The 18,500-nt window shown below is 41.8% G+C and overlaps 1 protein-coding gene across 1 annotated transcript in view; it reads left to right on the top strand.

Annotated features, from left to right (window-relative positions):
• Positions 1-18,500, top strand: part of SWT1 (SWT1 RNA endoribonuclease homolog) — a 25,473-nt gene extending 6,973 nt beyond the window's left edge. Inside the window, 11 exon segments of the mRNA XM_066192202.1 lie at positions 1,428-1,616; positions 1,954-2,047; positions 3,702-3,838; positions 4,521-4,669; positions 5,887-6,025; positions 6,874-7,019; positions 8,153-8,361; positions 9,243-9,371; positions 15,340-15,406; positions 16,085-16,149; positions 17,414-18,500. Coding sequence (XP_066048299.1) covers positions 1,428-1,616; positions 1,954-2,047; positions 3,702-3,838; positions 4,521-4,669; positions 5,887-6,025; positions 6,874-7,019; positions 8,153-8,361; positions 9,243-9,371; positions 15,340-15,406; positions 16,085-16,149; positions 17,414-17,519 — 1,430 coding nt within the window. The 3' untranslated portion in view covers positions 17,520-18,500.

Below are 18,500 nucleotides of genomic sequence, written 5' to 3'. Positions count from 1 at the left end.
TAGAAAGGCGACAGGATTCGCGCAGAGGCAGAAGGCACACGCTTGAGAGCCTGGTTCTGTGAACCCAAACAAGCTGCATCCCAGGGAAACCCCAGCTGTGGAAGCAGAACCTAATGTGCTTATAGTCCATGCACCTGCAGAGAATCATGGCAGATATTCCCAGGAATATGCTTGAATCCTTAGCAGTAAATAAGTCTTTCTAAGAACATAATGTAAGCATTTAACCCCTTACTAGTGATTACTCTGTTTTTTAGTCTCCTTTTAGCATTTCTTTTTCTGACAGTCTAAAAGTGTTGAGCAGTCAGTCGGTGTTTTGTTTCTGTCTTGGTAAAGGTGGCAAGAACTGAGCAATTCCTCAGGAATTCAGAATGCATACCCTGGCTTTAATATCTGCCTCTGATATGCTGAGAAGCTGTTGGTTATTTAATGTTTGCAGGATTAGGATCATGCAAGTCAGTTCTTGGTAGGCATATCTGGAATCTTTCAGAATGCTTAGGGTGCTTTGATGCTTTCAGCTAATAAATGCAGTTATTCCAGCCACTTGGAAAATACCTTTCCTTAGGGCCTGATTGATTTTTCAGGAGTGTGTCAGACTGTATTTCTTCTCCCAGGTTAGGAATGCTGTTGTCTTTGGTACACTGAGATGCCTTTTTAGAGTAGCGCAACTCCCAGTTTCTGGTCCTGCACCAGACCCGCTATATTGAGAAGGCTGCTGATTCCTGGCCTATTTGTTACAAAGTAGATGATTTTTTTAATGCATTTTTTTCAAAATTCTGTTCTCATCATGTGAATGAGAAAGAAAATGGTTGAAGTATTTGTCGTGGGTGGACCAACAGAGCAATCATTACACTTCTGATTTACTCCATATTTCATATAAAAGCTTAAAAGTTCAGCCCATACTTAGCTACAAATAAAACCATGGTCTTGTAGCCACACTTCCTGTTCCTGGTTTAGGAGGGCTGGTTGGCAATGAACACAAGCCCTTGCTGCTTTTTTTTGCTGCCTGTTTTGGCACAGTGACTGCTGTGGTCACTCAGGTGTGTGCAGCCTGGTATTGCAGCTGCTGTTTCACCTTGCTGCAACATCTTACAGTGGGTGTGTGCCAAGATAATTGCTGCAAACCTGTTACAGTGTTGTCAAAGTATTCTGCTGATTAAAACTGTGTCTCCCTTCTGTTTGCCTAGTATTGTCACTTTTCTATGTAATCAGTGTAGTGCCAGATTGAGGTTAGATTAGAAGGAGGGAACCCAGCCTTTTTCAGCTGTTTTTTCGAATGCCAGATTCTCTGAAGCAAGGAGTAGGAAAACTATTGGCAAAAAGGTGTGAGCTTGGATAAATATGATGCTTGAATTGAAAGTTCTCTGAAGTAGTTGGTGTTGCTCGTGCAAGTACCTTTGTTCATTGGTGGTGTTTGTTTTTCTTTCCAGGAGTTGATAGACTTGCATTAATAATTCCCTGGGTCGTCCTACAAGAGCTGGACAACTTGAAGAAGGGGAGAATGTTGCAGCATGTTCGGGACAAAGCTATCCCTGCAGTGCAGTTCATCTACAAGTGTCTCAAGGACCAGGATTCCAAACTCTGGGGGCAGTCCATGCAGCTGGCTTCTGAAAAAATGTGTAATATATGTGCAATCCCTTTGTGCTGGGTACTTCATCCTTGCACTTCACCTAGTGGCAACCTTAGAATTCTGAGTTTAATGGAGATTTCTCCACTCTGCTGTTTGCTAATTAAAATGAGCTAATTTCTTACAGCAGCCTTCAGAGTTATCCAAGGCTGTGGCATGTGAATGTCTTCACTATCTATTGCTTTACCAGTTGTTTCTCACTTTCACCTTATATTTGCATCCTTGTGTGGGGAGTGTTAAATGTACAAAGAGCAGCATGAGTGCCCTGAGCTGTTTGTGGGGCTGAACTTTGCCCACATCCCTCAGCTGTGTCTCCACTGCCTTTGCAGATGGGCTGAGCGACGAGAACAACGACGACCGTGTCCTGCAGTGCTGCCTGCAGTACCAGAAGCTCTTCCCTCAAGCTCTTGTCGTCCTCTGCACGTGAGTTCCTGGGTTCCTTTAGCTCTCCTGCCACACTGCTTTCTAATCAGGGCTTAAAGAAAGAGCACTTTCTGAAGTAAGGTCTGGGAGGGGCAATCTCCCTCTTAAAAGCTAGAGCAGGATATAATAAACCACTACAGTTAGAGATGGAATCACTTTCATGAGCTTGACGCCTCAAGCAGAATTCAGTTTACTAAATATACAATTTTAAAACTTGTTAAAGCATGGGTTTCTCAGATTTTTTTCTAGTTTCTCATAAAAAATACTACTGAAGTTACAAAATAGAAAAAAAATATGTGAAGTAAGGATTGAGATCCAGTTAAGAGTCCATTAGAGACTTTATCCCTGTGCCCAGCCAGGTGAGCAGAAGCAAACAAGGGGTTAATCTGAGAGAGGGGGAAGCTGGGGATGGATTTGCTGCTCTTCCTGTTTGTGAGGATAACAGCTGTCCTCTGGGTGTTGATTCTGAATTTGATACAAGCAGGTGAAGCCAGCTTGAAGGATTAATACTCCTTGGCTCTGCTTGCTCTGGTCTTGGCTAGAATCAGTTCCTGCACAGTTCAGTGAGTGGGGTTGACACTCTGGGCACCATTTGGGTTGTTCAGTTTGGTACAGGTGGCTGCTGAAAATGCTGTTTCAGTCACAGTATTTATAGGATAGTGATGGTGATTTTAAGTTTCACTGATCACAAAACAGGAGGTGCCTTCAGAACTGCTTTTGATGCCTTGGGAAGGCTGACCTGGAACAAAGAGTGGACAGAGCTAGAGAATACAGTAGATGTTTATTGAAAGTTCTTTAGGATACACCTTGGGCCGGGCAGGGCCTGACCAGGGCTACACCCAAGGTGGACCCAAAATGGTCACTAAATGGCTGACTGGTCACGAGGTCTCACACTTTTATAGGTTTTGGTCCGTTTGCATGGTGGGGTTTAATTGTCCAATTACAGCTTCGGGTTGTGAGGTCTTCTCCTTGTTTCTCTCTTCAGCCCACCATTGTTTGTGCTTTTGGGCCTGAAAGTTGTCCTTGGTCTTCAGCAGGAAAGGATTTGTTTTGTCTCCCTACTCTGTTCAGAGAGCTGACTGACACTTAATATGAGGCTCAGAACTGCACCTCTGGGCAGCACAGAATCTGAAATACATGAAAGCTAAAACTTAAGGCATCACTTTTCATTCAAAAATCCCTTAATCCTCTACCAATATAAAAAATGGGAATTTTTGAGAAAGTACTGGGATGCAGCTTTGTCCTGGATTTTTAAAGTAGTTCTGCTGGAGCAGAACCTCAGAGTGACATCTGGGATAAGGATTTGGCCGGCAGAACAGCTAAAAAGAGTCTCAACAAGGAGAGTCAACTGTAGCCATCAAATAAGATAGTGCTGTCTTAGAATTATTGCCTGGTTTGCTTTCTGAGATCATAGCAACTAAGCATCACTGCTGTAGTAATTGTAACTATTGTTTTCTTAAGCCTAGACCCTGAAACATTTTTCATGTTTCTCATTTTTACTTAGTTTTCTGTTTTAATTTTTTAACTGCTTCTAATTGCTTGAGAAAGATAACTTTGTCTATATAATGAAGTTCCCAAAATAAGTTTTCCAAATACAGTTTTTTTTAGCGTGCTGCTTTTATTCCTTTTTTGACAACAATTAATTCTTTTCTAGGGATGATAAAAATTTGTGTAATAAAGCCATTGTGAGTGAGGTCAAGGCATTCTGCAAAGCTGATCTGGTCACTGCTCTGCAGAATGTGAATGCAAACAGGCCCCAGAACTCTGAGGAGCTGCAGCAGCCAAAGCAGGGTGAGTCTGTGGAATACACTGGTTTGTGAGTGTGTAAAAACCAGTGGGGTAGAGGAAGAGCAGTTGCTACTATACCTTGTGTTTTCCTATGCTTTGAATCCTTAGGAGTGTTTTTTGTTTGGAGAAGGTTTTTTCAAAGGTTTTCTGAAAGTTCGAGACATTAATTAAAATGAAACCATCTGTCTCAGAGTTCTAGGAAATTCAAATAAGATGTATATTTTTATTTTATAGAATAAAACACTGCATTAATTTCCTGTGTTTTGAGTAATTTAAAAGATGTCCTGAACTTTTTGGGACTGAAGGAAATTTTTTTCATTTTTCCGAAGATACAGGTACAGCTTACAGAGCTCAGAAGTGATCCTCTTGTGGTTGCTGATAAACCCTGCTGGCTGTATATGATCTAAGTTATTTAAGGGAAAAAAGAAATGTGGAGTAAGATCACTAATGAGTAGTACTCTGGGGAAATTAATCTTCTTGGTTAGTAGCTCTTAATTAAAAATACACACAGTACAAGTGTGTATAACTAGAAATACTTGAAACTTAATTAGGTGTAGCACATCTGCTTTATAAACTAAAGTGCAGTCTGTTGTTATTTATGGGGACAGGTTCTTCATGTACCATCACCATGAATTAGATATAAACCCAGTTTCAATAAATACATTTTGTGTCATTGGTTTGACAGATACAGAATTTGGGAAGACAAGAGGCAGTGCTGCTTTTACTGCACAATTCCCAAATGTGCTTCCAGACCTTGAAAGGAACTTAGGAGAAGCTTTGTCTTGTATTTTGGAGACTGAAATGAAACTTGCATTTGGAAACCTGTGGATGGAGGTGGTTTCTTACATCATCTTGCTTGATACTTTGATTATTGAGAGGTTTGAATGTCCTTGGTATTTTATTCCTGTTAATACCTGTGCCAAGTCATCCAGGTCCCTGATATCACTGACAAGGGAACAGCTCAGTGTTACTTGTAACATTTCATTTTATAGCAAGATTATCCTGTTTGACCACTACTTTGCAACATGTGCAGTATTTTATTGGAATTTTAATGACACAGTAACAGGGATGCTGGTTTCTCAGTGTGAAGTTTCACAATTCTTTTTATTAGTGGCATTAAAATTCTGTTTCAGCTTTTCTAGTCAAGTAAATCCCTGCACTGTAAATACAGCCTGCAAGAAACCATTCTGTCATGTTCTGTAAAATATTTGTTGCAGGCATTTCTTCCCCACCAGAACAGATATGGATAAAACTGTTCACAGCTAAATTGATTCCTGTGCAGATACAGAATAAGAAGGATGCTAATGAGAACATCTAAACACACTTGCAAAAGTATTGTTTGCAGAAGATAAACACCCGTGTACAAGGCATTTTCAAATTGTCCACGCTTTACTTTAGATTCCATTTTATAGCTGGTGGGGAGTTGTTAGAAGTTGAAATTTGTTGCAGATAAGCCTCTGTGGCTTTAAAAATCCCCCAGAATCATGGGGTGACTGTTGTTTCCCAAGATGCCCTGATTAGCTGCTAGGCTTTTAATCACTTCTCCATTCACTTTGTTAATTTCTTTTAACATCTCTTCAAACACTGGTTTCACTTGATGGTAGTAAATTCTACGCATTTATTACTTCATGTATAAATAGTCACAGTGTTTATTTTTACTTTGTAACAGTACTGGAAAATCAAAGGCATATTTTCTGTTTTTGTTCTTGTTACTGTTGGCTTTTGTGCACAAGTGAAGCATTAGATCAGTTTTGAGATAAATCAAAAGTATTAAGAGTTTTTGAGGAATGGGCAACCACAAATCATGAGACTGATTGTGCATTGCTTCTGAATGAGTATCACTGTTCAACCCATGGGGCTGCTGAATCAAATCTTCATCAATAGATAAACTTGTTTAAATCTGGATATGGTCTTATTTCTGAGGAATCACTGGAACTCTCCTTCAGCAGTCACAAATCATCACATTCTTGAAGTGCAGAGCAGTTGTGGAATGTATAGGAATATGTCTAAATGAAAACTAGACTTTGAATTTATAACGTACTCTCTTCCAGATCCTGTATCTGAAGCCACCATGGACCTTAGCAAATCTGCTGAAATGTTACAAAAAGCACTGGATGGCTGTTTTTGGTTATGTGGTGCCAAGGAGTTTACTTTCAACCATTGAATGTCTTTCTAAACACCTTTATGCAGGTAACAGTCCCTGAAAATGTTAATTGTAAACTTGTCAAAAGCCTCCCTGTTCTGGTTTGAATTACAGAACTGACTGTATGTATTAATTGTCACCAAAGGCTCTGAGTTCTTTTTAAAAAGCAAATAATCCTTTTCCCTCCTTTGCCCCAATGTTACATTGATCAAATGATCTGCATTTGCCAAGAAAATTATGGAGGAGCAAAGGATATTTAATGTGGTATGTGAGGGCAGGGAGGTTTGTTTTTAAAAGAAGCCAACCCAAAAAAAAACCCCCAAACAAACAAACAAACAAAAACCCCATAAAACAACAACAACAACAAAAAAACCCATACCCACACACCTTGCATTTGTTTAAAGATGTCTTTGAGCATTTGATTTTGACAGACCTGGTAGACTCCCCCAGAGGGTGCTGGGCACGGCCTCAAGGCTGCCAGAGCTCCAGGAGTGTTTGGCCAACGCTCCCAGGGATGCACAGGGTGGGATTGCTGGGCTGTCAGTGCAGGGCCAGGGGTTGGACTCAGTGATCCTGGTGGGTCTCTTCCCACTCAGGATATCCTGTGATTTCTTGGTTCTACCTCTTTGGGATATTGCTGTTGTGCAGAATTATTGTCAATATCCCAGTTGATCCTTGTGCAAGATCCCAGGATGAATCTGGAAGACTTGGTTAAAGAGTGAGCAATCTCATGCATGTTTCTCTGAGATTGTTGTACCCGTTGCTTCTGAACCGTTTTCTTAGGCTTTTCATGTGCTTCTGTTAATCTAGGTATGTTAGTATTAAATTTGCTTGCCAAGACTGTTAAATCCTAACTTTTTTTTTTCTCCCTCTTACATGGATGTCTGAACATCAGATAAACCATTTGACTCCTCAACAGTGCGTATCCTGCTCCAGGAGTCCAAAAAACTGCTCCATGCATTCAGCTGCAGGTCAGACTACAATGGTGTCCTGCCCCAGGCTTACGCTGAAGTGACAAAACTCTGTGAGACCCTCGGGGAGGTAAGGGCAGCTTTGGTGTTTGTCCACCTCACCCTGTCCTCCAGTTGTTCCACATTCCAAACCTAGCTTAGATTTCTAAATTAGTCCCCTCATTTCCACTGATTACTCCAGGAAATGTTGCTGGGGTGTTTTCTAAGTGAAAAGACCCTGACTTTAACTTCTGTTTTCATGCAATAAATATCTACTGATAGATTTTTTCCCTAATATAAATGTGTTACTATTGGAAGGGTGACTGAAAAACATTATTTTGTCTTAGTTTTCTATTGCATTTGTATCTGATGGCCCTTGGAGATTAAACTTGCTGGTTTTCCGTCTGACATGGGTCCCATACTGCTGTTTTTAAGTGTGTTATTTCAACTTTCACTGTCTTTGTAGCTGAAGAAGGGACTCCCTTGTATCTGGTGGTTTGTGATGGTTACTGGGGATTGGTCTGACACCTTTTGTGTTCTCAAAAGTTGGTCTTCACTCTCAGCACTGAGTTGCTGTGGAGGAAATTCCAACTATCTTGGTTATGGTTACTGTCATACATTCTGTATGTAATGGCATAAAAACTGGAGTAATGAGCATGGATGAAATATTTGGATTTATGAGAAAGAAGATAGGTCAGAACAGCTGTAAAAAGTTCTTGGTATCTTTGGAAAAGGCTGAAGGGGAAAGAAAGAAGGTCAGGAGTCACCTGTGCTGGGACCTCCATGCAATGCAATCAGCCCTGAACCTGAGGTTCTGCTGTCAGGAGAATCAGGCTGGAACTGTCAGAAAACTTGTCAGGAAGAAAATTCCTCCCTGTGAGGGTGGGAGGCCCTGGCACAAGGTGCCCAGAGAAGCTGTGGCTGCCCCTGGATCCCTGGAAGTGTCCAAGGCCAGGTTGGACGGGACTTGGAGCAACCTGGGCTAGTGGAAAGTGTCCCTGCCCGTGGCAGGAGTTGGCACTGGATGGGCTTTAAGGTTCCCTTCCAGCTCAAACTATTGAGAGAGGCTTTGGATGCAGAAACTGTAACCAAGGTGACTCAAAGAGTTCAGCCTTGATTTCTTGAGCGTTGCTTTAAGAAAATCTGTAGAAATGTGTAGATTCTGGTTTTCTGAAGTTAGGAACCAAATACATTGATTATTTGTTTGCTGAACTGTTTTATAAGGTGAGGGCAGACAGTGAGCAGGATTTATCAGAAGACATCATGGTTCTTTCAGAAAATGCTGCGTGTGAAAAAATGGAAGCCACGGTGCCCAATCTGCAAAGCACTGAGGAAAAAGAGCTACATCCCAGCTTTCATGTGGCTCGGGAGAACAGGCACCAGGAAATCTGGTCAGTCCTGGAAGGTGTTTGGAACACCATGAACTTGTACAGGTACAGCTTGCTAAAGGGGCACAGAACTAGCACATCACCTTAGACAACTTTGAAACAAGCGCATTTTAGAAACTGTGCTTTTTTACCACATAATTAATCTAAATTGACCCAAAAAAACCCCAAAGCTGTCGCACAGAACTTGGGAGCATTCAAATTGTTATGTCAGTCTGCTGCTCTTTTTCTGTGCAGCAGCTGAAGTGAGTTGCCCTGGAAAATGAAGTTGAAAACCCCACAAGTGTGAGACATCCATGAAAATCTTGTATTTATCCATAAAATAGCATCTGAGATCTTAATTTTCTGGTGGTTATTTCCGTTCCAACCCAGTGGAGGTCTACCGGCTTATGCAAAATTCTATATCCTATTTTAAAACTTGAAAATTAATTTAAAATAGAAAACATTCTGTTGTTGAGCAAAATTCTTCACGTTTTGAAATGCAGAATCTAGTGAATACCCTTTCTCATGTAAACTCAGAATTGCAGGAAAATATCTCCTCTTCCATCCAGATGTTATACCATTGCTTTTATTTTGATTATTTTTGAAAAATCTGCTGGAAACTCACTGCAGTGCCAAATCTTTTGATAAAATCTGAATAGGTACTGTGTTTTCTTTCTGTTCTCTTAGTCTGCAATCTTTTCCAAGGAGGGGGTCTGAGCCAGCCAGGCACAAAGGAACTCCATTTCTCGCGGTCTGTAAGGACTCAGCTAATCAGCAGTGATAACTCCATTTCTGCATTTCCATTTATTCTGAGACTGTTTTTAGGTAGCGTGATTTATATTTGACATTTTTGTTTTAATAGAGAAAATACAAGCACAAAACAGACACTGGGTTTCTCTGAATTCTGAGCTTTTTTATTAACTGTCTTTATTTCTTTGGAATTTCAGTGTTGAGCTATTCCAGAAGCTGGACCCCAGTTCAGTGACCATGGCTGCCAAGGCCACGTTTGAGGAGGCTTTTTTGGGCCTGCAGAAGCTGTTGGCAGCAGTGAAGGACATCCGTGAGGGCATTGGCAGGTGAGCACTGCAGCTGGGCACAGAGTGTGTGACAGGCAGTCGCAGAAGCCTGAAATATTTCAGCCCCAAAGCACTCTTCATTCTGTGTGCTTGGGGACATGATCTGCACTAAAAATCCTGCTGTCAAGGCTGCCTTGAACCGTTGGTAGCAAAAGATCATGAAAGTGTTGCACATGTGAAGATCTCCTGTAGGGAATTGCCTTCTGTGTCTGGGATTTGTTTTGCAGTGTTTGACCAGCAAGTTGCCTCTGCTGAGGTGTAACTGGAGCTATAAATGATTATGATTAATACTTCAGTTTTGATGGCAGGAACTTGGAATAATTCTGGGCATTTGTGTTCCAAATGTGAGGCCCACTCAGATGGGGGCCAAGTTCCAGTAGAATGAAGGATATGAAGTTTTGGGGCTTTGCTGTTCCCAGTTTGAGTGTTCTTCATATGACAGCTGTGACAATGACAATCAGCTGCCTTCTCTCTTCAAGCAGGATAATATAACCTCTGTCTTCACAGAATCACAGAATCCCAGAATGTTTTGAGTTGAGAGGGTCCTTAAAGCCCATCCAGTGCCACTCCCTGCCACAGGCAGGGGCACCTTCCACTAGCCCAGGTTGCTCCAAGCCCTGTCCAACCTGGCCTTGGACCCTGCCAGGGATCCAGGGGCAGCCACAGCTTCTCTGGGCACCCTGTGCCAAGGCCTGCCCACCCTCACAGGGAACAATTCCTTCCCAGTATCCCATCTAACCCTGCCCTGTGCTGTTTTATTTACAGCACGATAAATTAGTGGAAGTTTCAGGAAGAATAAGGAATCTCCTGTGTCATCTTGGCTTAGTTCCTTTTTCATGGCAGTGTAATATAGATCCATTCAAAGAATTAGAGTCTCTCTTTCAAATATAAATAATCAAAATAATAGAAAATTAGAAGCAGAAAAATATGGGTAGAAATGTGGGCTTGAGCAGCTGAGTGCTGATAGATTCAATTTATTACTGTGGGTTTTTTCACTCCAAGGAAATTGTTTCAATAAAGCAGGTTACTGCTAAACTATGCTCTCTTCACTCCAATGCTCAAGTTTTTGCAACAGATCTTGTGGTATCAGTTTATGGATGTGGTGGATGAGATCAAATGGGAATAAGGAATATTCAGAATGGTTGTTTTTGTGTTGCAGAGGTGTTTCATTGAAAACTATTGGGTTTGTTTGTGTAGGAGAGCTCTGTAAAAACAAAAACTCCTGAAATGCACCTTTGGAATGGAGTAGTTTTCCTGGACACTTTGGAAATGCCTGCACTGATGTGCAGGTTTGCAGCAGGTGGCATCGTGGAGCAAGAAATGGGGAGAATTTGCACCAAGCATTTGCTGCATTGGCCTTGAGTGGAGGGATTTAAGGGAGTTTGAGAGTTCTGAGGAGCTTTTCCATAGAGCCAGGAGTCAGGTTATTCATTTTGCTCTAAAACTGACCTTGCAGCATATTTATTTTTCTTGATTTTTGAAAATAATGCTTCTCAGTGACTTAGTCTAATTGCATGACTGCAGGAAAGGAGGCATTGGAGAAAAACTAGTGAGAAAGTTGTGTCTTGAATATTTGGAGGTAACGCAGCTTTTAGTGATGAAATACAACTGGTTGTGTGGTACCTTCTGGTCTCTGCTGTCCAGAGCAAAGAAGAGAGAAAATATCTTGTGAAAGTTTGGAAGCTTTGCCAGTAAATTATATTGAAAGTTCATCTGCATTGAAAGTTTAGATTTTCAAATTGTTAAAAACAATTAGAAAAACATGATGATGTTTTTTAAGATAGATGTAATGATACCCCTAATCATTAAAAAAAATACTGCACCAGTGGCACTGCCCCAGCTTTTCAGGCTTGATGGCCAGAACATGTTAATGACAAATACAGATGGAGAAAAGGGAAAAAAAAAAAAATAGCTGTTTCATTGAAGATGTGTCAGTAACAGCTTTTGGCACATTACCCTGCTCTGGTAACTTCTGTCACACCGTGCAGGTTTTTTATTTTATCTTGGCTTCTTCCTCTAACAGCATTAGTGGCAGTGTGATGTTTGTATTGCAGAATTCTGCATGCCATCAAGGACAGCCTACAGCTCTGAAATTAAGAATAATCAGCATGGTTACCATATTGTAACTATATCCCATGACTATTGGTAATGAGCAAAGGGTATGAAACCTGAAATTTAAGCATCCAGTAAATTTCTGATTTTAAATAATTTTGGATTGAGGATTTGTGAGTGTTCTCACTGGTGGTTTATATTGGTATTTGGATTGGGTATTATTTGGAACCAGTTAATTGAGACACCTTATTTAAGGTCTCTTAAATTAACTCCTTAAACAAAAGGAGGGATTTATATTAGCTGATGTTTGCCCTCAGCTGACTAGAACTTGTGATTCCAATATATGCAGCCCTAAGGAACTGGACACTGTCTTCATGTTTCCTGCCAAGTTTCTTTTAGATAAGAAATCCTTGTTCATAGAAAAGAAAGAAAATTCAGTCTTTGGTGAATTGATACAGTTATTTCAAGTTAGACTTTTTCTTTTCATCTGTTGGGTAAAAAAGATTTTTTTTTTTTGTTCATATGCCAACTTTAAAATCACAGCTTATAGCATATACACTTAGATACAGGCCTCCTAAATATTTAAACTAATATGCTGTCACCTGTAAAAATATTTGTCTCTTACTGACTGCATAAGGGGCCTGAATTCTGCTTTTCTAATATTTTATCTAAATGGAATTTCTGTCACACTCCAAATGGTTTGGAAAAATGTGGTTTAGTCAAGGGCTCCATGAGCATGTGTAAATTAAAAGTGTAATTTCTTAAGATTTCAGTAGTGCCAGGAGAGTGTTACTATATCAGAACTGATCACTGAATTTAAATAATTTAAAAACAGTGCTGCAGTTTTACTAGTTTTAGTACAGAATTCCACAGATGCAGAGAAACTGTGTCCTCTTTATTTTTTCAGCTGGTCAGTGGAGGAATTGAGGTTTCTTTTCTTTGGTGTCTCATTAGAGAATCGCCTTTATTCCCTTGGGCCCCTGTGGCAGTTAATAATTTCTGCCATAAAGGCCCAATAAAGTCTCTAGATGAAGAGCTCTGCCTTTAATATTACTCTGCATGCAGTCTCTTTGTGGAAGTGAAATGGAGATTAGCTCCCTGTTCAAAAAGTACCAGACATTCCAATCACTACTTGTTTGATCTTTATGGTTTTATGCATTTAGGGGAAACCTGAAACTGAACTTACCCACAGCCTTCTCTGCTGCCAGGCCCAAACTGAAATATTCTGTTGTGCCCATTGTAATGGCTGCTGTAAGAAATAATATTTTCAGAAAACTGTAGAACCCCACTGGAGTCCTTAGGCTGAAGCTGAAGTACAGGATGGGGGGTGCTGAACTGTGGTTCTGCAAGGCTGTGCTGATGGACAACCCAAGTGATTCCATGGATTTCCACCCTCTGCTTTTGAACCACTGTGGAGAGAGGAGCAGCAGCAGTGGTTGGTGTTGTAGTGGTCACAGGGCTGAGGTTCACGTGGCTGCTTAGGACAGTTGGATGTAAAAGCCTTTTGCTTCATGGATTAGTGATTTAGTGGAAGTTCTCTAGACATAGTTCTGTAGTTGTGGCAGACTTTTTATCACTGAGAAACTTCCATGGAAACAAGGGCAACTTGATTTAAGAAAGTAACAGAGGCAGGGTCAATGTTCACACAGACAGGCCCAGATTTCCCAGTGTACACCTTCCCTTAAAATGTTCATTTTCCATGGCACAGGGTGGTGGCTACAGGCAATGGAAGGAACACGAAGTGATTGAAAGCAGTAGGGAGCAGTGGTGCTGAGAAATCATTGCTCTGCAGACAGGAATGTGTCAGTTTTGTACAGAATATATTCCCAGACTGAAGCTGGTATTGCAGCCCCTGTTTAGCTGTAGACAGCACCAGGCTGATCATGGATGCTGACCTGTTGGGAATCTGGGGGGGGAAGTTATGGTGCAGGCTCTTCACTCAGCAGCTCCCCAGAGCTCTGTGTGGAGCAAGGCTCTCCCCTCAAAACAACTAATCTGTTTTATTTGGAGCTGCTGTAAAAGTTGGAGCCAAATGTCAGACTTCTCATTCCACGGTGCAAACCCAGAAACCATTGGCATCATCCAGACAAAGGCTGTAAAATGAGGCACAGCATTTAACATTAAGTTACTTGGGTGATTAATTACACAATTTAGGTTTTTTTCCCCCAAAGAACTGGAGGCACAGTGGGTTTGTCTATCCACCTGAGGTCTTGCAGGGATACACTTGAGTGTGTTCCCTTTCTCCTTCCTCTGGAGAGCTCCTGTGGCCAGGTTTTCCACTGGCAGCTCCCTCACTTATCCATGTGTGTCCTTTGCCCAGCAGGAAGAGCAGGATGGACAGATTTTGCCCCAGCATTTTGTGATGGCCTTGGGGTGTGGTTATTGATAACACCCTGAGCTTTTATGTTGTGTCCATTTGTGCATCCAGGCTGATGGCAGCAGTTTCTGCCTGGACTGGAGGGAATGATTCCATGAGGAATCAGCCTCTCCCAGGCTAGGGATGCTCTGCTCCTGCTGCTGCAGGTGCTGGGTGTGATGGGCAGGACTGGATAGGCTGGAGCTGCTGTGGGGGAGTGGGAGCTGTGAGGTGGGAACGGGAGCTGCTGGGTGGGAATGGGAGCTGCTGTGCAGTTCCAGCTGCCAGGCCTCCCAGCGTTTCCATGGAGGGTTGCTGGCAGCTTCTCTCTGCCCGGGTTTTCCGCTGCCAAAGCCGATTGTTGCTGAGGTGCCCAGGGAAGGCTCTGAGGTGTTTTTAGGCAGAGCAGCCAGTTGGTTCCCTTCCTGACTCGTAGTTGGCAGGTTTAAGGCAAACATTTTGGGTACTGCTTCTTAGGAGGGGGGTGGGAGGAACGCCTGACTAATTTTTGGTGATAATTCCTATGAAAAATGGTGAGAAAAAGCAGTGGACACTCCAGTTACGATAAGTCTTGTGCTGTGTCATGGTCTTCCAGCCTGCTTTGAACACAGGGTCCTTTAACTGGGATTTTAAAACTTATTCTGTTACTTTTCTGGTTTTTTTTCAATTCCTAATTAATTCATTTATAAATGAAGCTTACAGCTTGCAAAGAGGAGGGAGAGGAGAATTTGGGCACTTTCCCATGGGAAAGTAAACAGAGCTTTCCCCAAAAGAATTTTCTTTTTCCAAGTCCAGCCACTACCTTAATCATGATTTAACTATGTAAGACTTAAAAATCAGAATTTTATCAGTATCTCTTTATATATATAATGTGTTACTTGTGTTTTAATGTTGATTTTAAGGCACATTTTGCAGCATTTAGGAGGGTTCTGCTTTTCCTGGTGAATACAAATGAAGTTACACTGAGGTGGAACTGAATTCTATCTGCCTAAATAGATGAGGATAATTAATTTTGTTAAAAACCAACTTGTCTATTGGATTGGGTTGGGATCCTTGTGGAAAAGGGTGTCCATCAAGGTGCTTCATTAAAGCCCCCTCTCTTCAGCTGCCACATGCCACTGGCCCTTGGCAGCACTGGGTGGGAATTGGTGGTTATTAGAAGTAGCAAGAATGGGAAGTGAATTGCAGCTTTTTGGCTGCACGTGGGAATGTGGAGGGAATGAGTTAAAGCTGGGGTGGGAATGCTGTGTATCCTTTAGCCCATGGGCCTGGCTGGTGGGCACCAAAGGGCTTTCAATTAGTGCTGGGTTTCCTCCCTCCTCATACAGAAATGGCTCACAAAAACATGGAGGGAATTTTTAATTAGAAAAGGCCTCACAGAAATAAAAAGCTCTTTAATTCTGTTGGAGTAGTGGAAGGGAAAATTCTTCAAAGTTCATAATTTCTGTTTTGTTCAAGTACTTTTTTTTTCCCTTGAAGATTTCTGACTTATTTTTTTTAACTCTTTCATAGACTCCTTTTCTACTTGCTTTAAAGCATCCCCAAACTTTTCTTTTTCAGAATTTTGACCCCAACCAGCAGTTTCCAAGATGTTTGGACCCTCTATAGCTTCCTCAGACGACATGAGGTATGACATTTTCTTTCATGTTTGACCACTTCACTGACAGATTTTATTTCAAGTAGCTCTGAGGTCATGTCTCATCACTGTATTATCATTAAGAAATTTTTTTTTCTCTTATTTATTAGTTGCTGAACATAAAGATAGATTTTGGTTGGATTTCAACAGATATATGAATTGTTTGTGATTTGCTGAGTGCTCACTTGGTGTGAATGACTTGCTCTTGAGAGTAAAAAGCCTTGAAATTAATGTTATTAGTAGAATATTTCTGGTTTATATTTTACATATTTCAGGCTTGCAGTGCTCTGCTATGCAGGGAAATATGTTTGGGGTTTCGGCCTTCACATATATTGTTGGAATTGATGCAAGTCAGAGCTGATTTCATTTGAGATACACACACATATATCTATATTTATGTATATGTATATCTAAATAAAACTGTAGGGTAATTTAAGAGGGGAGGAAGAATTATTCATGGTGTTTTAGATTTGTGCAGAAGTGGTTAGAAAATGAAGCTGGAATTTGTAATATTACATTTTATTACAAGATACAGGATGACTTTTTCACTGTCTCAACTTGAGAGCCTGTTAGGGAATACACGAGCTGTATCTGCTATTCCTACTGTATAATTGTAGTAGACGTGATACTTGATAAATGACTGTATTAATTTGTTGTTCTTTGTTTTAGATCAATAACAGTCTGAAATTCAGTGCTGAGGAGCTGTATGAATGTGTTTCACAGGAGCTCTACAGGTAAGTTACTGACCCCATCAAGGGGGCTGAGGCAGCTTTTACACCTCTGTTAATGAGGGTACCATAAGAGGAATCATCCGGGTCAATAAAAACTCCCCTTTGTAGGACAAGTGTAGGGAAAATAAATAGGGGATTCCTTTAAGTCCCTTTTTAATTTTAATGCCTTATTAACACAGAGCAGGGGAGGACAGAAGTTAAATTGGAGATGAGGCATCTGTGCCTACATGGTGATTTTCAGCTGTTGAAGGGGAGGTGTTGAGCCCCTCTTTCCTTTGCCAGTGGTTTCTGGCTCATTTCGTAATGAATTTGTGTCACTGAAGGTTTGTGAATCCAGGCTCTGGGAGGTTTCTAAAATGCCATCATGGATTTTTAATAATTCTGAGCTGGCTGATAAAGGACAGACAACTGCTTTTTGCTGTTGTGTGGATATGAATGAGCTGTCACTGGCCAGGATCACCTGTGTGAAAGGCTGGAGGGTGAATTACTCCGAGCAGGTTCCCTTTGCATAGATTGATTCTGGGTCCCTGAATCTTCTGTCAAGTTCACTGTGCAGATTGCAAGATCAGGAGACAAAAGTATTCAGGGAGGGAGACATTCAATATTTGTATCAGTAATAAAGAACAGTTTAAAAGCTTCACTCCCACAAGTTGATGGCTCCAGACCTGTAATGATACAGGCATAAAGAAAAGAGTGTGTAGAAATTCCTGCTTAGCAGAGTGAAACAAATACTTCAGAGACTGCCCTGGCAGCCCTCAGGCTGTGCTTGGGGAACTCAGTGATTGGGCTTTTCTTCCTTTTTTGAGGAGCAGCTTTTAAATGATCTTTTGAGAAAGAATCTTTTGAAAACTTAAGTTGGGGCATATTTATATGTGATCAGGTTGAGATTACTCTTTTGAAAGGGTCTAAGTCGTAAGGGGGTGTATCCAGATCCTTACTTTGAGTGTGAGTACAGGATATATCAGTGTATGAAGGATGATGTGAACTGAACCTCCCAGAATCCCAAATCTCTCCAGAAAGTGGATGTCAGTGACCTCTCCTGCCAATTGTTCCACTTTACCTGCCCTAGAAGGGAACAGCTCTGCCTGTGGCAGCTGTGGGCTGGCTGCTGTAAGGAGCTCGTGTGAAATCCTCAGATTTAGCAGCTGGAGTGCAAAAGTCACTGCTGCTGCTTGAGTTTGATGGAAGCGTCCTTGAAAACTTAACGATTATTTGAAAAGATTCCTGTTCTGCTGTGCCCTGCTAACCTTTCTCTCCTGTCTCGCAGGGAGAGGCTGGAAGTGGGCTGCTGCCAGCTGGCACAGCTGGAGCAGACGCTGGAGCAGTGCCAGGCATCCGTGCACAGGGAGGCCGAGAGCCGGGGCTGGCTCTGACCCGGGCTCAGCCGAGGGAGCTCCGCCTCCTCAGGGGGAGGAGAGGGAAGTGCTGGAGGAACCAAAAACCCGCCGGCTTTTCTTCCTCAGCGCTGCTGGTTTGGGTTGAAGGGAAAACACGGTTTCACATTGGACGTTAAATGTCGGGATTTCTGCTGAGAATTCTGTTCACTAGTAGAATGTTGTCTTGAGTGAGGGTGCTGCTGGATAGCCACGGATAACCAGGAGAAGCAGGGCTGGTTTGGGGTGCAGCAGCTGTGCTGTGCTGCTCTGAGCATCCTGCGCTCCTGTGAGGAGCTGAGCTGTTCATGGTTGTATAGGAAAACCCCTCTGGTTGTTTTGCTGGTACTTTATAAGTCACAAGTGAGAGGAAGGAATCCGTTGTGTCACCTGGGGGCTTGGAGGGCAGGAAGTAGCTGAGTGCAAGGCCAGGAATGAAGGACTGACCCACAGACACAACGTCTGTCCTGTGCAGTGAAGGCTTAAGAGAGGCTATAGAATGGGCAGAGGAGCAGACTGATGCTCGTTTTTCCTTAAAGACAAAACAGACCTCCCTATCCTCACACAAGTGTTTGTCCCAGACCCCTTTTCAGAGGAAAAGGGCATTTCTCCTTTGTTTAAGCAGGCATTTTATCTTCATACAGTGGAAACCTGCTAGCAGTGCTCTAGGGGAAACTTCTTATCCTGCTCTTGCCACATTCTCCTGGAAGGTGGGCCTGGCCCTCCCTGCTCTCCAGGTGACATTTCTCTCTGGCTGCACCGTTGGTTGCTTTCCAGAACTGCTTTAAGTCCATGAAACTTCCCCAAAGCCATTTTCTAAGGCCTTTAACACTACCTCTTCTTGTATGTATTTGTACAGAGATGAGTTGACTTGCAAAGTTCTGAAGTGTCTATTTTGATATTAACTTTTCGATGTATTTGTAAATTCTTGATTGTAAAAATGTAATTTATTGTTACATTAAAGAGTGTTTAATTCTGAGT

The sequence above is a fragment of the Chamaea fasciata genome, unplaced genomic scaffold, assembly GCF_029207755.1.
Source record: "Chamaea fasciata isolate MVZ Bird 193981 ecotype frontalis unplaced genomic scaffold, bChaFas1.0.hap1 SCAF_10, whole genome shotgun sequence".
In the NCBI taxonomy this organism is placed as follows: Eukaryota; Metazoa; Chordata; class Aves; order Passeriformes; family Sylviidae; genus Chamaea; species Chamaea fasciata.
The sequence above is the reverse complement of the archived record's forward strand: the minus strand, read 5'-3'. Positions and strand labels throughout refer to the sequence as shown.